Source organism: Montipora capricornis, chromosome 3, assembly GCF_036669925.1.
Source record: "Montipora capricornis isolate CH-2021 chromosome 3, ASM3666992v2, whole genome shotgun sequence".
Taxonomy (NCBI): domain Eukaryota; kingdom Metazoa; phylum Cnidaria; class Anthozoa; order Scleractinia; family Acroporidae; genus Montipora; species Montipora capricornis.
This window is the reverse complement of record NC_090885.1, coordinates 61,731,238-61,753,737: the sequence shown is the minus strand read 5'-3', so window position 1 is coordinate 61,753,737 and position 22,500 is coordinate 61,731,238. Positions and strand designations below refer to the sequence as shown.

Genomic DNA, 22,500 nt, shown 5'->3' with positions numbered 1-22,500 from the left:
GATTGAAATCATTGCTGTTCAAGACAGTTTTAAATGTAAACAATTATTCTACGATCGCACTTAACCCTATCATCGGGTCACCGTATGTGGACTTAGGACTTAGGAACACGGAATTGAAGCTGGATATTGACCAAGATACTATAACCTAAGAAAAACACTGAAATACTGTGAACTTAAAAGGAAATCGGAAAAAATCCTTGGAACAAACTGTAGCCTACCCGTAGCCTCTTGTTACATAATGCTTTCCAGTGGTATCATGACCATGTATTATTACATTACCTCTTATTAACCAAGCTTGCTCTGGGCCGTACTGGGAGAATATCGGCCCTAGGTCGGCCCTCCTCGCTTCGTTCGTTACGTACTGTCAAGACCTCGGGTCGATATTCTCCCAGTACAGCCCTCGCGCTTGGTTAATAAGATATATGAATACCACGAGAAAGCTTTGCATAACTAGAATTCCGACACAAATTCCCTGAACTATTTGCTCTTGGTCAAGATAATCTGCCCGAAAAAAATGTGACAGAGCGCTAGCTGACGGTCTTTTACTTTAAATCAGTTGTATCCATGAACCCATGTACCAATTCTTCCACAATTCGAGCGGCAGGAAGTGTGGCAATTCATAGCAACGACATTCCAGTTCAGTACACCTGCACATTACTCATTACTCCCGCACCAGTCTAAAACCATCGATTTGCTCGTGTACAACGGATATTTCTCGCGCTTCGATATGGTTTCCAAATTCCATCCTCTTCGAAATATACCTTGGTGCAGTCGGCATTAACGGCCAGCACCTCCGCGCCACCAACCTGCGGCAGGTTATCCAGCCTGGAGTGAACATGTATTACACCGCCGTAGGCGTACCGATCTGTGTTGAGGTAATAGTGAATCCCTACAACAAAATGACAAAAACCTTGTTATCGCGTTATTACTATCCTCTCTTGGTGTTTTTCCCACTGTAAAAGCTGAAACATAAATATCTTAGTTGGCGAGTTAGCTTGCACCATTCACGGTACAGCGTGAGTGTCGAAAGTAATTTTGCTATTGCTTTGCTGTCAAAAATCTCGCGATACTTTTTCAACCAATCAGAAGTGAAACCAACTTGCTTGACTTCGTTTTCCCGCGCTTAGCTTAGAAGCGGCTATATGTATTTGCCGGCTTTGCGTCGCAAAAGCACTATTCACGCATAACTTTTCTCGTTTGCATTACAATAAAATTCCTCCTGAATGTGACAAAATTTCGGGAAGAAACTGCAAAATTGTCTCACATTCTGCTCCCAGCAAGGCTTCATAGCTCAGTTGGTGGAGCATCGCACTGGCCCAGTGAAGGCCACGGGTTCAAACCCAGTTGACGCCTTGAAATCGTTTTTCAGCCTTGGTCACAATTTCTCAAATTGCGTACTACACTGCGAGGATCACGTCTTCTTCCTCTTTGGCTTGTACGTTTTGTTTTTCCATTTCAGACCACGTGATATTCCCAAGGGAATTTTCCATCTGTTTTTTGGTTATGCATACATATGCACGTGTATAAGACGACATCTGAAATAAACTGTTCCCTAGAGTAACATCACGTGCTCTGAAATGGAAAAACAGAACGAACAAGCTAAGAGGTCCATTGATCATAATCCGCAATTCACATATCATTTCTTTCATATGCTCATATCATAAAACCAAATTTATTGTAATGCAAATGAGACAAATTATTTGTCAAAAGGGCTATAACGCTATTGGGTCATTGCGTGTTGTTACTATGACCAACCACAACAGAAAAAAAAAACAACACAATGAACCAATCGGATCTCGAAGTAAATCGAGTATTAGTCAGTGTGCTACAAAAACAATTTGCCGAGGAGAGCTGGGAGAGATCTCGGTGGTTTGTCTGGTAAGATAGACCTTATTCCAAAATGACCGTCATTTAAATATTCTTTTGTTTTTATTCAAATTAGCCCTGGATGCCTCGTTCTTGAGCTGAAAATTCAAAAGAATATTTTGCCTTGAACGAGGCATCAAGGTCTAATTTCAATAAAAACAAAAAAACATCTAAATGGCGGCCATTTTGGGATAAGGTGTACAGCTAGCTTAAAAACGTTGATTCAGTCGTCAGTCAGAGTCAAGGTGTGAAAAGTTGAGTACTAACCTTGAGTTGGTTTTGCTCAAGTCTAACGTTCTCCACAAGTACTGGTGGGTCTTTGGCAATGTTGGCACAGTTTGCGAGGCGCTTGCGTAAAGTTATATCCCTGTGGGGTCACTCGGTTAATAGGATAAATTTCGTACTGTATAGGTCTGACCAACGGCGTAGGTTTGGTGAATCCTAGGAGGCTGTGGCAATCTTATAGCCAGCCAGCAAGCTCTGCGGTTGGACTTCGGGTGAGTGTCTTACGAGGCTTACGAGCGGTGAGTCTCCCCAAACCCACTTGGAGGGTTCTTGCAGTCATATACAGTCAAGTCATATACGAATTTACAGCTAAAAAGAGAAAGTTCGGTTCGAGTGGATACATGGAAAATATTGCCTAGGGTAATATTCTGTATTATGTAAAATGGTTCCATAGGGATCATGTTCCAGAATGAGGCTGAGGTTATCCAACGTAGGGTTGCTAAGAAAATGCATAACTAACCTGGTTCATCTAGACGATCAAATGGCAGATCCAATTTCTTTTTTAAATTTTCCCAACTGAACTCAACTCCATTCACTGTTGGTATCTAAAATGAAAGACGAAAAAAGAGACCATACAACCTTTATTCAAATTGGACCTTGATGCCTCGTTCAAGGCAAAATATTTTTTTGAATTTTAAGCTTAAAAACGAGGCTTCAAGGGCTAATTTAAATGAAAATAAAAGAATATTTAAATGGCGGCCATTTTGCAGAAATGTGTATTGATCCAGCATTTTGCTCTCGAATAATGATGCCATTGAGAGTATACAGGGCCGGGGTTCGCGCTATCCCGGGGTTAAGCCTGCTAAGAATTGCTAATGCTAAACCCTGGAGTAACAATAACCCGCCATCAAACAACCTGGTCCTCATGATTAAATTGATTCAAGGACAGTAGCGTCCCAATAAGGATGCTTTACCTCCTTTTGCAAGGAAAAGAAAAGGACAAAGGAGAAAAAAGTGTCAAATCGAACTACAATCAGTGGCAAAAGTAGTTGGGACGCTAGTGTCAGAATGGGCCTGAAAACCTCTCAGACGTCAAAAACTAAGCATAACTGTCAAAATTCCACTGAAAACTTCAAAATAAAACTCCTCCCCTCCCTCCAATCAATGTTGAAATAGACAAAGAAATGTATGTTCACTATTGGCAACATTGTTCTGGGGGGGGGGGAGAGGGGGCAATTTTTCAAACTCACTAAGAAAACCAACGACAAATGTGCGTGTCCCCAGACTTTAGCAACTGATTGTATGAACCCTAAGGCCTTGATGACCAAACTGTAGCATGAAGTTACTACAAGTATGAATCAAGTATGACCATTCTCACTGGGTAGGATCTCGGTCCAGTCAATGGTTGAGTTTCCCCAGTAGTTTTATATACTTGGGTGGAGTGAGACAATGTGGGGTTAAGTGTCCTGTCTATAGGGACATAATGCAAAAGGCAAAAATCAAGACTCAAACCACTGGCCTTACACTCTAAAGTCTCATGTGCTAACCATCAGACCTATCGTGCCTTGACTTCCTCTAGTGGCTTTGCTTGCCTCGCTCCACTTGCTCTCTTTCTGTTCCTCTCAAAGGAACCTTGTGACAAATAATGATCATTCATCACATCAGCTTTACATTTCTCTCTTAAGTGTTTATTCTGCAAAGTATGGCTGGTTATTGCAGAAATCCCTACCTCTCTTTCCATGCATGAAACTGACTGACCCAATTCCCACACTGTAGGATTACTATAGTATGGTATAGTATAGTATAGTATAGTATAGTATAGTATAGTATAGTATAGTATAGTGTATTCACCGTACTCTCGCAGCAAAAGCTGAATTACAGTAGGGGTCGAACTCTTACAGTAAAATTATATACATCACATACATTTAAACATAGCACATGGTGATAAAACTCCTGAACCTTCCGGTACGCGCGTTCACTTTTACATCTCTAGCTGACCCAGATCTTAATGTGTAGCCATGGCTAACTTGAGTGACTTGGGTGGGGTCTCCTTAGCCTTACTAAAAAACTTAGCTGACAGATTTGCACGGCGGGCTTCAAGAGAGACAAGACCAGTACTAACAAGGGCAGCCTCATATTATTCAAACAAGGGACAAATTATCCTTAATGCTTTCCTCTGCACCGACTCAATAACGTTACTAAGGTATCCAGGAAGGGCGGACTACACTGGCGCGCCGTATTCTAGAACAGACCGGATCAAAGAGCGATAAATGCGAACAAGATCTGCTTGCTGAACGCCAGCCTTCCTGAGTACCTTAATGAATATAGTCATTAAGGTTACCTGACCCATCCCCTGATAAATAGAAATCGGGTATTGACCAAGCGTGAGGTAAAGATGACTAAATATTGGCCAGGTTCTTTTTTGGCGTGTCTATGCGTTGAAGTCGAATGAGGCCAATATCCAGCCATCTTGACCGAAAACGCTTAGTCAACAAAGGATTTATTACGTGGCTGATAAAACACCAATAAGTGATCTTTGATCTTGCGGAACCAAGCGAGAATTCCCGAGTGGGCAAGCCAATCACAGCACGGGATTTGGTTCATCTTGCCCGCTCACGGAGCTCGTCATATAATAAAGTGAAGTATAACTGTATTAACATTGGCTAATAATAAGTGTAAGCCCCAGAAAACCAGGGTGGCTGGTACTCAACCTCCCTTGTGAAGTTCTTTAAGGGTAACTGGTCTACGTCATGCTGCCATTAGATTTCTCAAGATAGGGTGAACCAAGGAAGTAACACATGAACACATGAACAGGATCTTTATTGATGCAGAATTTGAAAATTGAAGTCAAAGCTTTTAATTTTTTTTTTTATGGGCAGGGGGCCACCAATCCACAAAAAACAAACAGCCCTCTAGACATCTTGAGTTCAAGTCAAAACAAGCAGTGAATACCACTTATTTTAAATGTACCTGATGGTTATAAGTTGTGTAAACAAAGGTCAAAGTGCGGCCCCCTTTCGTACTTCCTATCCGTGAGTACCAGTAGCGAAGCATTGATCCTTTAGAATGGCGCTGATAAAGGAATAACAGGATAGAACCCACCAAAACGATCATACAACCTTTAAGCACAAGTCCTAGAGAAATAAATGTAAAACAAATTAAAACAAATATTTTTCATTGGAACAGACTTAACTGATTAGAGTGTAATTTGTGAAGTGCTAGTTTTTGTACCCCATATGAAACATGTGAGCGTTAGCCTTACTAATGGAAATGGGCCAACACAAGGACAGAGAAAAACTCTGACCAGGGTGGGAATTGAACCCAAGACCTTCGGGTTTGATCACCGCTGCTCTACCGACTGAGCTACAAGGTCAGACGAGAAAATGGGAACTGTGGGAATTGAAGATGTTAAAGTCACGGCAATGAACATGTACAAGTACAAGGAAGGGTTACGTTTTACATGGTTCATATGGGGTACAAGACTAGCACTTCACATTACACTCTAATCAGTTCAGTCTGTTAAAATATAAGTGCTACACGGCCAACGTTTGTAAAAACGAGTGCTTGTAAATATTTTTTATTGTTTGATTATGTCCAGTAACTATTATTTTTTTGCTGGGGTAAACAAATTTGGAATTAAATATCATTAATTTTGCAGTTAGATCAGCTCCTAGTACAGGTGTCATCGACAGAATTGTGTGTTTAGGTGGTCTGGTTATGTATATGGGGTCTTTGACCTTTTCTGGACCACGGATCCTTCTGTGAAAACATATTGTTGATTAACCAAGCAACAAAAAATGTAAACATTTAAGTGCAGGTTTACCCATTACCTCCCTCATCATTCCAACAGATCAGCATAAATCCTTTCAGCTCAGAATAGTTTCCATAAAGCAGGGTTGCAAGACAAAGAACAGGAATCAGCAGCATCATTTTCAAAAGGAATCCTATTAAAAAAAAAATACAGAAAATAATGTACATTTATATTCAACATTTAATATATAGATTTAGCCAAGCCGAAAAGCAGAGCTCCCGGGTTATTTATTCTTACTGGCTGTAGGGTCCTGTAGGGTTAGTGAAAATAAAAGGTTTTGGAATAATTATTGTCGGCGTTATGTTGTTTCCGGTTACTGCTAATTACATCATTTTCCTTGCTTTATTCAAGAGAAAAATCATTACCTAACTAATGAATAGGCCTTTTGCAACAAACGATCACATTGTACAAAATCCGCCATGCTGGAGGGCAAGCTCATTATTATAACCCCACTGGGACATTAAAACAAAGGGACATGAACCAGCCCAGGTTGACTGGCCTATGTTGTAATGTCGCAGTGGGGGAATAATAATGAGCTTGCCCTCCAGCATGGCGGATTTTGTACCATGTGATCGTTTGTTGCAAAAAGTCTATTCCACGGAGCATTTCACACGATATACTCCACAATTATTATTCCATTCCATTCATAGTTAATGCATGGAGATGGTTATGAAACTGGACAAGTTCCTTTGTTTCATGTTTTTGTTCTTATTTTTGGCCTTGACCCTGCACAAAACACGCCTTTTTTCGAAAAGATAACCAATCAAATCCGACGATTAAATTATGCACAACAAATATGCGAACCCGCGCGAAGCGAAAACAAAAGACTGTGCAGGGAAAAGGTCAATTCAACACCGCTTGCAACAACATTGTTTTCGCTTTTGAAAGTTGTAAGGTTTGATAACCAGTCCCTCGATTAACTATGGTTGGATATGAGATGATAGATAGTCAACAAGGTGCGTAGTGTCCAGTTGGCTATAATCATCTCATATCCAACAAGCGCCAGTGGAATAATTGTTTCATTCAAAAAGCTCACAAATTATGGATAAATCTTCCCTAGCTGCTTTATTTTGTAAGCACAAGAAAACTGATGCGTGCAGTTACTGATATTTGTAGATCATGGTATAATAGTTCATATACCATGATGGCTAAGCCAATCAAAACACTAGAAATGCATTAACCAATGATCGATACGCTGGTTTTAGTGTGGCAAATGTTTCCCACTTTTGGGTAAGTTCTTTAGGATCAGATTACAGCACATGAATCTCAGCGAAGAAAAAGGGAAGCAGTGAGTCTGCAGAAAGATTGGTGAAATGTGGGGCATAATGGGAAACATCTGTATTTCAGAATATTCAACATTTGTATTCACATAATGTACTGAAGTGAATAAATTCGAACATACTACATGTCTTCTCAAGCGAAAATCCACGCAAACGGCACGGAGGTAGCCCTAAAAAAAAATCAAAATCCAATACGAAAAGATGCGTGAATCTTTCGGCCATTCTCCTGCGAAGTTTGAAAGCGGAGCAATGCGATTTTCTGGGGAAAAATCTCCCCGGCGATGGAGCCAGTCAAAAATTAGCTTCCACCCCTGTCCTTTCATTGAGAGGCACAGTAAACATTGTAACTAGAAATCTTCAAAATCGCTCGAAATACCAATTTTGAGACGAAAGAACGACAGTACACCACAGGTTAAGGTAATACTGTAGAATATGGCACTGTACGAAAAGGACTGGGACTAATAATACAGGTTGGTTGATCCAAATACGTAGACGAAATAAAAGGGATGTTTGGTTGCAATTGTTGCGTGTCAAGAGCTTCCTCTAACAAAATTGGCGACCCCGCCAGGATTTGGGATTAAATGAAGAAGAAATACCGGACTTACGACTCTAGACGATTGATTTTGGTATGTTTTGAGCTTTGTTGTATTTTTCTCTCTGACCACGTGCCTGCCATTTTGTACCCGATTTACGTTCCGTTTATTTACGCGATGGCAGAAGAACTTCGATCGGAAATACAGTGGCGCATTTATGCTGCAGATTGGAGATCACTAGCATCCTTATGTCAAAGCACGAAAGAATCACCCCACGCCTTTTTGATGAATGCTCTAGACCTGAGACAGCAAATTCTGTTTGCATGTGGTGAGGGAAATGCATGATAACATGTCCCTACTGTATGACTCTGGACATGTACAACGTTTATTTCTTCGGTCAATTGAAACTAAATTACAAGATGAAAGTATTCGTGCTAAGATTCGCCCATTCTTAAAAGACCCAAATGTGACAGATGAAGTTTTGATACAGCAAATGAGCATGACAACCTCAGCAGAGAAGGAGAGGGACAAGAAGCTGAAAACCAATAACAGATCTAAGCCACCAACCGTATCAGTGTCTTCAGTGTCAGACGACTCACCAAAAGAGAAACAAGAAAGTAAGAAAAGCAACTCCTAGAGTGATATCTTAGCAGCTATTATTGCAATCAAGTCAGAAGTTGGGGCATTTAAAGGAGAAATCAGAAAGCATTGCAGTAACCAAAGTGCATGTGCTTCACACAAAGGGACCAGAGAGAAAAGGACCTCCTATGTATTCAAATTGTCTTCAGAACAAGATGGATTATTGCAATCACTGTTTCAAGTGTGGCAGCAACTCCCATTTTGCAAGGGGATGCAGAAAACAGTTAAACATGTGTCGACTGCTTCTACACGAGACAGGAACCAGTCGTAAGCCCATCAAAGTCTCAAAAATGTAACCACTGCTGTAAATGTGGAGGAGAGCATGGATTACTTAGGAGATGTGGTCAATGCAAAAGTGTATGCTATTGCTCCAACAAGTGTCAAAAGGAACATTGGCCCGAACACAAAGAGGTATGTCAAGCAATAAGTCATCTGTCTGAAACAATCAATTGTAAGTCAAAAGAGTTCATACCTTGTGTTAGCCATTTAACGCCAAGTGAGCATGCCAAAGTTGTTGGCCTTGTTGGCAAAAAGTGCATAGTAAAGTGTTTGCTCAATGCCTATGAACTTGATATGCTATGGGACACTGGTGCCCAGGTATCAATAATATCAATTCAATTTCTTCATCAACACTTACAAGATATATCCATTAGACAGCTGTCAAAGCTCTTTGATGCAAACTTGAATCTAACAGCAGTGAATGGGTCTGAAGTTGATCCCTCCCAGTAGTCATAGTAATCAAGGGGAACTAATAGTAGCTTACCTTGTAACATCAGAAACATTAGACGGTCCAATTCTGGGATAGAATGTTATTGAAGACCTTGTGAACCAGGGTTAGAATTCAAAGCCAATAGTTTACAAGAGTTTCCCACAAACAGAGAGCACTAAACTACATGCCTTGGTAAGCGTTATTCAGAGCTCAACTTCAGGTGCTACTTGTAAAGTAAGAACTGGAAGGAAAAATGTTATGGTCCCTAAGAATAGCACAATTGCTGTTAGCTGTCGTGCAAATACTGGACCTGTGCATCAGCAAACACCAGTGTTGTTTGAGCAAAACCAATTGGCACATTTACCAGAGGGTTTGGAAGTTTATGAGACTTTTCTATACATGAAACCAGGAAAAACCTCTAGGGTGCAAGTTGCTGTATGTAATGGAATAGATCGTGACATTGTTCTTAATGGTCGCACCGCACTAGGAGTTTTCCAGGCAGTGAAATCGGTGACAGAAGCAGATGTTTGATTGAGTGGATGTAGAACCTTGTGTGAACACCAACATCTCGAGCAGCATGAATCACAGGAATCAACGACGTCAGATATTTCTGTGAAGCAAGACAAACAAGGCATAAACCCCCTCTCAGCAGTTGGCCTCAATGGCTTAAATCATGACCAGCGGATTGTGGCTGAAACGATGTTGAGGGAAGAGTATGAGTCATTTTCATCCAGTGAGCAAGACATCGGTTGTATCCCTGATCTGGAAATGGAGATTAATCTGAAAGATAGCCAACCAGTGCAAAAGAAGTACACATCAATTCCTAGACCACTGTATCCAGAAGTAAAACAGACATCGAGGATCTTCTGAACCAGAACTTTGTTAGTGATACCAATCGTCTGTGTCCGAAAGAAAGACGGGTCTTTAAGGCTTTGCATTGATTATCCAGAAATGAATCGCAAGACCATCGCTGACCGACATCCAATCCCTAGAGTTCAAGAAACTCTGGATAGCCTTGGTGGGAATACTTGTTTCAGTGTCCTTGACCAAGGTAAGGTTTACAATCAGGGGTTAATAAGTAAAGAGAGCAGAGCAGCCACAGCCCTCATAACACCTTGGGGGCTCTACGAGTGGGTTAGAATCCCATTTGGATTGATGAATGCACCAGCAAACTTCCAGCACTTCATGGAACGGTGTTTGGGTGAACTGAAGGACAAAGTGGCCATTCCATACCTAGGTGATATCATTGTGTTCAGTAGGAGTTTTAAAAAACGTGTTGAACATTTGAGAAGAGTAATGCTGAGATTGCGTGAACATGACGTAAAGCTGAAACCACGTAAATGTAGTTTGTTCAAAGGTGAAGTCCAGTCTCTAGGAAGGGTTGTATCAGGTGATGGTTACCGAATGGATCCAGCTTGTGTTAGGGCAGTTGAGAAGTTAAAAGAACAAATTCCCAAAACTGTTGGTGCAGTCAGACAGCTTGCTGGAATATTAAGTTACTACCGAAGATACATTAAGAACTTTGCTAAGATTGCTAGACCTATATACAACCTGCAGAGCACCTCAGGAAAAGATGAAATATCACCGAAGACACCAGTCTCTTGGGGAAGAGAACAGCAACAGGCCCTTGATGACTTAATAAGACACCCCAGTAACCCAACCATAATGGCTTATCCATATTTTTCAAAGTCATTCACCCTCCACACTGATGCTAGAAAAGATGGTCTGGGGGCGGTTCTGTACCAGAATCAGGATGGAGTAATGAAAGTAATTGCTTATGGATCTCGAGCACTTTCACCAGCTTCATGCAGGTAAACTTGAGTTCCTAGCTTTGAAATGGGCGGTCACCGACCAGGTTCGCGATTATCTTTACTACTCTCCAAAAGTTTACTGTCTTCACGGATAATAACCCGTTGACATACATTCTAACATCAGCAAAACTGAATGCGACAGGTTTACGATGGGTCAATGAACTGGCCGACTTCAACTTTGAGATACGATATCATGAGATCGCCCTGGCAAACTCAACTCAGATGCCGACACCATGTCCCATAAGCCAGTCAGCTTCGAGGACTACATGTAACGTTGTTCAGAGATAGTTATTCAGAATGTTTTGGATGCTATCTCACCGTCAATTCGGGAAAAAACGGCGTTACAACTGCCTGGTTAACTTCTTTCACTGCATTACCTGAAATGGTACAGGAGGAGAGTGCTGACATTCCAACCATGCCACATGATGAACTAGTCGGACAGCTCAACGTGAAGACCCAACTATTGCTCGTAATCTACACTTTCTGCAAGTTGGAAGACGCCCCATCTTTCGAGATAAACAGAAGGAGTCCGCTATCGTACAACAGCTCTTACATGAATGGACCTAACCTGTCCATTGCTGAAGACGAAATTCTTTATCACAAATCTGGACCTAGGGATCGAATGGTGTTGCCCAAGAAATATAACTAAAAGGTGTACGTTGAACTGCATGAAAACATGGGACATCTAGGCGCAGACAGAGTAGTGGAGCTAGCAAGACAACGCTTTTATTGGCCATTCATGAGAGCGGGCATTACACATTATGTCACAAATGTGTGCCATTGCCTAAAACAGCGGAAACCCGCGATGCACCACTTCAACCCATTATTTTCCACAGCTACTTTCCATCTTGAACCAAGCTCTGGAGGATATCAGTATATGGCGTGAGAAATCCGCCAAAGCTGCTGCTGATAAATTGTACAATGACTTTATCATGAGATTTGGATGCCCAGAGACCATTCACCACGACCAAGGTGGCGAGTTTGAAAACAAGCTCTTTTCAACCTCGACAAACTGAGTGGGATTAGGCATTCGCGTACAACACCTTACCACCCACTGGGGAACGGACAGGTCGAAAGGTTCAACCGAACGCTTCTACCAATGCTGAGAGCACTCCCGGAAAAGTAGAAATCGCGCTAGCGTGACCATCTTAACAAGGTTGTCCATGCATATAACTGTACTCGTCACGACTCCACAGGCTACTCGCCGTTCTATCTACTGTTTGGCAGAGCCCCAAGGCTACCCATCGACATCATGTTTGGCTTGAAACCTCCAGAAGGATATTTTAAGAATGAAAGAAAGAAAGAAAGAAACTAAGATCACGTCACGTGATCTCACGAACAATGTCGAAATGCAATTTTTCAAAATAGATATTTGCCTTTTAACGACAAATTGTTATCATATCGTTTCGTCAAATATAAACATTCCGATAAATTAAACACTTTTTGAGGCACTCGTACATCAAAATTTGCTTCGAATTGTTTTTTGCACACGGTTTACTTCGCTAAGCTTTGCATCATTTTAGTCCAAATGAAAGCTCAAAATAAAGATTATTTGAATCTTTCTGTATAATTTTTTAATATTGTCCGTCAAAATTTGCAGAAGAAGATAAACATCCCATACGCACGCATACGCGAGAGAAAAAAGCTGTATTTACCTCTTTGACGCATTCTCGTTGATTCGCACGTACGTACGAGGCACTACTTTAAGGCAAGATCACGCCACTGAGGATCCTGTAGATTTTCAGATTTTTATTCGTACTAGGTGCTCGATTGATATGTCGTTGAAATAGTCGACTGAAAGGAAAGTATTGCAGGGTTCGTACATGGCGTCTTGAAAACTCTTAAATTTTGAGAGTACACTTTCAAGGCTTTGAAAGTCCTCCAAAATCTCTGCTATTCATTCCTGGTCCTTGAAAATCCTTGAATTTTTATTGACCACATTTTCAATCTTAGAAAACTTCAGTAAATTAAAAATAATCAGCCGCTCAAGTCATGTCATACAAACGTGACGAGCTGTGGGGTCGAGAATGGTTACCACTGCCTTTGCATTATTTTCACGCATGTACATTATGGAAAATGAGCAGGAAGCGTAGACTATTTTCGTGGGTGAATTCTTCGACGTAAATAGAAGAAATTTGAAAATGTGGTCCTTGAATTTTTGGTCTACAATAGTGTACGAAACCTGATATTACAGAAATAGATAATGTTTGGAATGCCGGCGATAGGCTAAAACAAGAATGCAACTGATTCCTTGAATATATACTTACAATTTGTGTTTTCTAATCTACACGATCTTATAGTTTGATTTCCTCTGTTGATCGTCTTTAACGTTCTTGATCGGAGGAAAGTGAAAAAGTAATTTGCACGTATGCAGTTTCCATGTATATATTTCTGAATTTCTAATTAGCTTTCACCTTTCAACTCACACAAACACAGGGAGCCCACACAAACAGTGTGTCTGTTTGTGTTCTAAATATAAAGAAATGTATGGGAAATATTGAAGAGTCCTAATATAGTAAACTTACATCGAGAAATGACTATGTTAAAGCTCAAAATAAACGTAAACCTACCTCAGTTGTTGTGTACTGTCATTTCTGCGGCTGAAAATGGTGAATTTGAGCGGTTTTGTGGGTTTTCCGTTGACTGTTACTACACGTCCTTGTCTCCTTCTAAAGGACTCTTCAATATTTCCCATACATTTCTTTATATTTAGATACAAACAGACACACTGTTTGTGTGGGCTGCCTGTGATACAAACCACAGACGGCCCAGAGTCGGAAGGTAAACAATTATAAGGATTTGTATGGGAATCTCGATAACAGACTGAAAAAGATATTTACCGGCAAAAGTTCTCAATAAAAAAGCCGTACTTTATTGTCGGGGTGAATTTCTCGCTTTTTGTGTGGTTTTTTCCTGATTGAATGCCATTTAAGCGACTTCTCAAATTCCCTAGTTGTCACTCGTACCTTAAGATAAAGGAAAGGCTGGAAAGTAATTTCTAACTTACCTCAGATCTCGCCGAAAAAATCACACTTCTCCGGCATCAGTCACGCTCAAACTCCGGCGATGGCCACACGGATAAATTTACTTCTCCTTGAACAAGTTTCAAGGTCCAGCGAGTATCCATTGCTGAGAAACAGCAAAAAATATTCAAATTTTCAAACTCCTTCGAGGCTCGCTAACAACGAATTTTGACACGGCTGGTCAACGGTTCACTGAGCCTACCCATAGTTGGGCAGAGCAAAACAAATCCCAGACTCGTCCCCAACGGAAAGTTCGACCTGGAGTGCTTAACAGCATTTGTTTCCATTAGCCAATCGTTGCGTGGCGTCTTGAATACTTACTAACGTTTTTTACAGAAGAAAATATGGATGAGGATCAATATGAGGATCCACTTCAGAAATCAATTCACGACGTCATGTTATGGCAGCTATGGTAAGTATGAAATAAGGGAGCTTATCCAAGTTTCGGAAGGTCAAATTTCGATTGTTCGGAAGTCGTATCGGAAACTCAAGTGCAACTATTCCGATGAGTTCGAAAGATTAACCCTAATCATCGGAATGACTGGTATCGGATTCCCGATAGATCAAAATATCGGTCTTGCGATTGGACTTGATCAAACATTCGATTAGCACGATGCACGGAAATTTGAAACATGAACTGCTTTTTTAAGTCTGTGTCACGCGAGATCTACGATCCCATGAAGGCATATATGAAATAAAATGACCGTCTACATGATAAAAGATGCTTAACTAGTCAGCGTTTCAAGGACGTTTATGTTTAAAATTGTTTGAAGCATGTTTGAAACTTTGCTGTTTGGATGGAGTTTGAAACGGAGTGGAAGGCATTTATTTGTGTTTGAAACGCAATCCTGTTTTTATCTGTCAACAACTCACATTATTCTGACTGCAGAAGAAATTCATATGAAAAGGTCGCTGCACCTTTTGGACACTTTTCTGCTGAGAGTCCAGGAAAAATGCCATCGTTGAAATCATCTGTGCTTTGTTTTTGCGTTGAAATGTTCAAAGTTATTTCTCACACCGGTGGATCAAAGCGATATGGATCGAAAACCAACAATTATTACTCGGAATACCTGAAAGGTATCCGAGTTACAATCTCGGTTGTCTGTCTTTTGGTGTAACCAAATGGACAGTAGACAGTAGAATTACGGTGCGGTGATTCCTTTGGCTCAAAGCAATTCACTTGACAAAACTATACTTTTTCCAACAACAACAAAAAAACAGCCGTGGTGTCGAGTGTCGTCGGACGAGGGGATTTTTGCACGCGCGAGGCTTCAAACAGCTTCAATTCTTAAGGAGTTCGATGAAAATCCGGATTTATAACATGCGGTGGGGCAACCAAAGCGATGGGAGCTGTGATAAGGTTTCAGTATGAAACTTTTAATATCGTTCGCCGATTTAGAAACTCGAACACGACCCCAGGCAGGTATTTGGGGACGAGTCTGGGATTTGTTTTGCTCTGCCCAACTATGGGTACACTTGCGCAGGTTTGCGCTCACCGTGTGGAGGCTCAGTGAACCGTTGACCAGCCGTGTCAAAATTCGTTGTTAGCGAGCCTCGAAGGAGTTTGAAAATTTGAATATTTTTCGCTGTTTCTCAGCAATGGATACTCGCTGGACCTTGAAACTTGGTCAAGGAGAAGTAAATTTATCCGTGTGGCCATCGCCGGAGTTTGAGCGTGACTGATGCCGGAGAAGTGTGATTTTTTCGGCGAGATCTGAGGTAAGTTAGAAATTACTTTCCAGCCTTTCCTTTATTTAGGTACGAGTGACAACTCGGGAATTTGAGAAGTCGCTTAAATCGCATTCAATCAGGCAAAAAACCACACAAAAAGCGAGAAATTCACCACGACAATAAAGTACGGCTTTTTTATTGAGAACTTTTGCGGGTAAATATCTTTTTCAGTCTGTTATCGAGATTCCCATACAAATCCTTATAATTGTTTACCTTCCGACTCTGGGCCGCCTGTGCACAAACTTGCTGTGGTAAATAAATTGCAAAAATAGTTGCATAAATTAAAACCAGTAACCGACACAACTTCATTAACGCGCGACGTGCGAATCACTCCGCCCCAGTGCGGAAATTAGAAGTTACCTCTACTTAAGCAACGACTTAAAATATAAGCAGCGTTCAATGGCGTTCAATGACACGAGGTGTCACAATAATGTCGGTTACATAATGCTGGTCTCACGGTATTCGCCTGATTAAGAAAGGTTCGCATTTAATTCCTGTTTAGTTTCTAAAAGACAAAGCTTGTGAATCGGCCTGTCGTATTCACCGTCCTGAGTCTTGATTTTGTCTCCCTGACCAAACTATCGTTTCCTGGGTATCTTTGGTGATTTGGGTCTATCTCCAGAACTAAGTAGTCGACTTGAAGGTTTTCCCTGGTGCAAAACCACTTATTTCGTAGAAGTAGATTTGGTGCAAAGTATCTCATTCAGCATCTCCAAAATTCTTTCACGCGGTTTTCTGTACTTCTCAAAAGATGTATTGGGTTGATCCTTTTTTCTGGTTCTGGTTGAGGAATTGAAAGGTGATGTCCCATGAGAATATCGTTTGGAGTGATTGGCGGACTTTCCCATATGTTGTCAGAACTTGGGTACAAAGGACGTCCATTGATGACGTTGGTTGTCTCCGCGATAATTGTTCTCCATTGCTCGGTAAAGGCTTGATTCTTACATGTAGCGTTCAGACTTTGTCTGACTGACTTGATGAGGCCGTTTTCACGACGCCATTTTGATGACTTGCATGAGGAGTATTCCAGTTACACTTAAAATCGCGCGAGAAATCTTCAGATGAAACACTTTCGATCTTGGAGCGTTCCAACTCCGCATTATTTCCTTAAAGTACCCTTGTGCTCCTACAAAATTTGTCCCGCAGTCGGACCAGCAAACGCACGGGTGACCGCGCAAACTGGCAAAACGACGGAATGCCATCAAGAAAGCATCAGATGTTTTGTCGGTCACAAGTTCTAAGTGGACAGCTCTTGTTGTCATGCAGGTGAAAATGATGACTTGGGCTTCCTTGAGCGTTTTACGATTAAGCTTGTGCAATGGTCCAAACAAGTTCATGACGCTTTTGAAGAATGGTGGGGTGCCTACTGCAAATCGCAAGGATGGGATTTGTCACATGAGGCCATGAGTTTTTCTAATGGCTTTTTTCGGAGCTTCGTACAAGTAATGTACTTTGTTGTGAGTGCTTTGGACATACTACGAACTCCAATGATCCAGTACGTTCTCCTTGCCTCGTTAATTAGGCTTTTACCCACAGTGTCCACGTCTTTCATGGAGGTGACGTAATAGCAAGGTGATAAGAGGGTGGTCGCGTGGAAGGATAACTGGGTTTCTTAATTCTTGTGGCAGCAATCTGACATCTTCGAGTCATCCATGAGCTCGAAGTAATCCGTTTTCGTCCATATTCGGAGTTAATTTCTTGTCAATAACAGAGGATCTAGGTCTGCCTGACTCCATTCGAAGATCTGATTCTCCAAGTCTTGCAATTCTTGAACAGTGATTGAACCTGTCTTCTCATTCTTCTTTCTAGCATTCTGAATAAATCGGCCTACGTAAGCGAGTGTTCTCCGTATCTTGGAAAATGTCGAACTGGTCTTCGACAGTTGATGAAAAACGGGGTTATCCTCTTCAGACTTATCTAGATCTACTTTGGTTTGAAATTCCGCTACGGCTAGTTCGTTTTGCATTGGCGTTTTAATCTTCTCGATTTTCACTTCCATCAAGACACCAACTTTTGCTGTAGGATCAATGGGGTTTCTAGCTTCAAATTTGGGCTATTGTCCTTCGGGTAACGGCAGGAAAGAGGGTCCCTTTATCCAGTTTGTGAGTTGGGGTGGTTCTCTTCCTCTAGTGAGAATGTCGGCTGGATTGAACTTTGACCTGATGTATCGGCAGTCTTCCACCCCAACAGTTTCTTGGATTTCTGCTAGTCTTGTTGATACGAAAGGTTTGAAAGGACGGTAGAAGAGTCCACCCAGAAGAGACTTTCTGCAAGATTCATATATCCTTGCAAGAAATAAACACCCATGAGCTCCAGTCTCGGGATCGTTTTTCTCTTTAGTGGGGTGACGAAGGACTTGAATGAAACAGCGACGCACTTGTAACTTCCGTTCCTTATCTCCCATCGGAGGAAAATGACCGCTCCGTAAGCTTTATTGCCACCATCACATAATCCATGAATTTGTGGAACCCCAATCGCTTGGCTTGGTTTTAACTTTCGATGGAATTCGACTGTTAAGAGGTGATTCATGGCTTGCACACGCTCCATTCATGCCATGAATTCATGGATTATGTGATGTCTTGACTGCTGTAGGTAAAGTTTCGTCCCAAGTGTAGCCTGAATGTCATAAGTCCTGCAAGACGATCCTAAATTTAATAGCTACGGGCATCACAAGACCGACTGGGTCCCATAATTGTCCAAAAAGACCCAGGCAACGTCTCTTTGACAAAAAGTCCAACTGGTCGAGTTCTTTCCTTTTCAGGAAAAACTTGTCTGTTTGTTTATCTTAAACCAAGAAGATCTGCCCCACGTTCACCGTTGGACTGGTCAATCTCCGCACGATTTGATTGCCAAGCTTTAATCTGGAAATGACCTGTATTAAGAATGGCATAAATGTCGCCTTGGAACTTCCGAGGTAATCCACGTACATATGGTCTTGAAGTTCCTTTGATGCTTCTGGGAACTCGACTTGAGATATCTTTGCTTATGTGTTGCTGGCATTCGTTGCTATGTCGGGAGCTGGTGTATCTCCAAAGTTCAACCTGAGCCATTGGTATACTGTTGGTGAGGTGCTGATCTTACTCCTCCAAAGGAACTTGTGAAAAACCTGGTCGTCGGGATGAACCAAGATTTGATTGAACATTTTGCGTATATCACCGATAAAGGCTACTTCGTTCCATCTCCATGATGCCAAAGCATCGAGAAGACTGTTAATGTAGTTTGGCCCTTTCTCTAGGTAATGGTTTAGAGACAAACCGTCATGACCTTTCGAAGGTGAGTCAAAGACAAGTCGAACTTTCGTGGTTCTTTCCGGTGTTAACACGGCTCGTAAGGGAAGGTACCATTCAGGCTTGCTATGATCAATCTGGTCAGGAAAGACTTTTATCACGTAGTCCTGCTCTAGAAGCTTTTGGATTTACGCATTGATAACATCGAGACACCCCTTTTTCGCGGAAAACAGTGCAATGCCATAGTTACTTTGTTTGGAAGGGCCAGCTTCCGTCCAGGGCATCTTAACTTGTATTCTTCCGATAACCAGGGTAGTTGAGGCTGCGAGGGAATTAACGAACTTGCTTTCGCATATCTCGTTTTCGCTACACGAGCAAAGGTTGGTTGGTTTGACGCCAAGGAGGTCTTGCTGAAAAAGTTTGATGATGTCCTCTACGACACACGCTCTCCTGATTTCAACTGACTGAATTTCTGAAGTAGTAGAGTTGCTCGTTTCAAACTGTCCCATAAAGTACCAACCAAAACAATTCCGTTTCGCGACAGGTTCCCCTGGCTCTCCGGACACCGTGTGGATATCAATGAAGGCTTCTACAAAGTCTGTACCGACAAGGAGATCTATGGCGCTCCCGAAAGGTGTAGTTTATCAAAAACGTTGTTGAGATGAGGGTAGTGTCGCACTAATTCTTCCGAAAGCGTTTTGCCTTACTGCAGGGCCTTGTAACAGTGTACACTTGGAGAGTCTTCTTAATATCCTCGTCAGCAGGTGAGGCAGCAGTGATGTCGATTATCTGTGATGCTTCACTTTTCTTCTTCCCACCAGCCAAATTCATGGTCAGATGTGTTGCTGATCCTCTCAACCCAAGTCGTCTGGCTGCGGCTTTGAAAGAAGACTGGTATTGGAACCAGAGTCTAATTGACATCGCTAGGACTTCAACAAATTGCCCGTTTCCGTTCATGACTCCAACTATTTGAACAGGGCGCAAACCAGTCATGAGCTTTAACATCTCTTTGAGATGAACAGCATTTTCTTGGATGTTACCATTTGACGTACTTGAGGGGGCCTGGCACTGACTTTGTAAAGAAGATGCTCTTGGATTTAGATTTGAGCTCGTGTCGCCAATCTTGTCATTGTTAAGAGAACGGTGGCGTTTTTTCTGCATTTCTCGCATGTTGAGCCGTCTGGTTTCCTGCAGTTGCTTTACAGTAAAGTGGACAAGTGTCATCATCGGGTTCAGTTCGCCACTTGCGGCATTGTTCGCTGTTTTTCTTGGGGTCCGGTATCGGCGACTCTCGTTTCTGTCTTCGGACACTTGCTTCTACGTGCAACCAGGTGATGAGGTTACTGACAGTTTCCTCTCTACCTTCTCTTTTCAATTCTCATAAGAAATGGCGCTTCCGAGGACTCCAACACCGGATATCCACTATCTTCCATATCATTCGCATAGGAGCATATTGTCGTGACGAAGTGCGTGAACGACCTGGAGTCTCGTGTTACGCCGGGCTTAAGGCTGTTTATTTCGAGGAGCAGTTCATCCATTAGTTTACGTTTGTCTGCAAATTCTGTGTCCAATATTTTCCACGCGCTATCAATGGTTTTCAAGTTTTTACCTGGTCAGACCACCACTATCCCCTCGGCAATGCATTTCCGAACCGTTGCAGTTGTTCATCTTTATCTTGATCGTATTTCCTCATCCAATGACTGACTCTTTTCCAGGTAGCATAGGATCTGCAACTGCCGTCCCATGTTGGTACCGGTAATCGTTGCAGACCACTAGTGTTTGGTTTTTGACCTTAAGGTGTCCGCCATTTTCGTCACTGCTCGTGGGTGACATTGTAGCTGTCAAGGTCTTCAAGGTTTCGGAGTTCTTTGAAGACTTTTCAGTGGAATCTTAAGGCAATCTTAATTCTTCTACTAATTCGTAAAAGATCGTTACCGCGTTTTCCATTTTCCCGGCGAGGGTCTTTGCGTTTATTTTCGGCGGCATCTAAATTTGTAGGCTCGATGCGAAGTTTGGAGACTCGGTATCTTCGGTGTGGCTGATTTACGGCATTGATTTGGCGGGATCTTCTTCACAAATTTCGAATGGTTCGCACCTACATACGAGGCACTAGGTCGAATCCGTATGGTGGCCCACATTCGACCCATTTGTCCACATGATGCCTCAAAATGAGTTTTAAAAATAGTCCCATTTTTCAATTAATATGACGTCTTTGAACTGTAACACGGGATACATAAGGTATTTCCCTTGTCCTGTTCATGGTACTGAACGTTGTGGGTACGTTTTTCACTGCGGACTCGTTCTATTTCGCATTGCTTGCAAAGGATGTTTTTCTCTTATTTTTAATATTTGTTTAACAGGCACATCTTTGCTCTTGCAAGTGACGGTGGCTGTAAACCGTGATACAGCTTTCAACTCATTCAAAGGAGTGCTGATAGAAATTAATACGTTGACTTTCATAAAATTTAAGTTTGAAAAGTATTCTCAAAAATTCACAACTGCCCCACAAATTTTCCCCCTCCCGCTTCGGTGGGGAGCTGTACATTTCTGGGGAAGAGATGAAAAACACGAGTTAGGACACATGCGCCCCAAGCTCAGTGTGAGCATGGCCGACAAAAAATAAGGATTTGTATGGGAATCCCGATAAAAGGCTTAAGATGAGAATTATATGAAAAAATTCTCAATTAAAAAGCCTAACCTCATTAACATCCTTCCTGTGTGGTTATCTTCCAGATCCGACGCGATTTGAGCCCACCAATTTGAGTCAAATATTCCTGGATAAAATGTTCCCACGGTCACAATTCCACATCAGAATCAATTGACAAAGATTGAACTTTCATTTCAACCCACCATCGACGCAATGGCGGTCCTGCGAGAGACCTCAGGCGGTAGTTTGTTCACTCGATTGCAAAGCTTTATCACCAAAGTAACCTGCGATCAGGCGTACTTTTCTTTAGACAGGGCGCGAAAAGGTACGCCTGATACAATTTCTTCACGAGTCGTCTACGCTTAGTCCAGAATGTGGACTCTGATTGGCCGAAAAGCAATAGAGCTCTTGGAACCTCGCTCCGATTGGTTTCAGAATTGCCAATCATACTTCTAGTAAAATCGATTAACAGCTGATCAAATTATGGCCCCAGAGAAGGATTTGAACACGAATGATGGTTAGGCTCTGTTTACAGCTGCTGTTGCTTAGACTTCAGCTTTTTTTCCAAAAATCTTTAAAGGAAGAGCAAAGAGAATGCATCCGAGGAATTGTTTATCGGAAAGAAGTACTTCCTACGGGAGTTTGCAATAGTGTTATTTACAGTCCCGAATATGACCGTTGGCAAAACCAGGATCGGACCAGTGTCACACCTTTTTGTGTTCCCTTCAAGATGGCCGACTTCAAGAATACAACAAAACAAAAATAAATATGAAAATACAGGAAAGTAATCACGCCATAATGATAAATATGATAGCAGAATATGATTAATACAGAAAGTATCTTAAACATTCATAAAAGCTAACCTTTGGCCTAAAAACCTTTGTTTAGGCCTAATTAGGCCTAAGGTTAGCTTATATGCATGTTTAGGGTACTTTCTGTATTGGTAAAACAATAACCTGTGACCTGTAAAAAATACTAGCACTGACATGTTCTATGGG

The 22,500-nt window shown here is 41.7% G+C and overlaps 1 protein-coding gene across 1 annotated transcript in view; it reads right to left on the bottom strand.

The window, feature by feature from the left end:
- The window catches only part of LOC138043614 (uncharacterized), a 46,393-nt gene that overhangs the window by 1,058 nt on the left and 22,835 nt on the right, over positions 1-22,500 (bottom strand). The window contains exons 4-7 of the mRNA XM_068889972.1: positions 5,922-6,035; positions 5,062-5,225; positions 2,612-2,696; positions 1-889 (exon numbers count right to left, since the gene is read on the bottom strand). The exon at positions 1-889 is cut by the window's left edge and continues 1,058 nt beyond it. Of these exons, the coding sequence (XP_068746073.1) occupies positions 678-889; positions 2,612-2,696; positions 5,062-5,225; positions 5,922-6,035 (575 nt within the window). The 3' untranslated portion in view covers positions 1-677. The remainder of the gene's footprint in view (positions 890-2,611; positions 2,697-5,061; positions 5,226-5,921; positions 6,036-22,500) is intronic.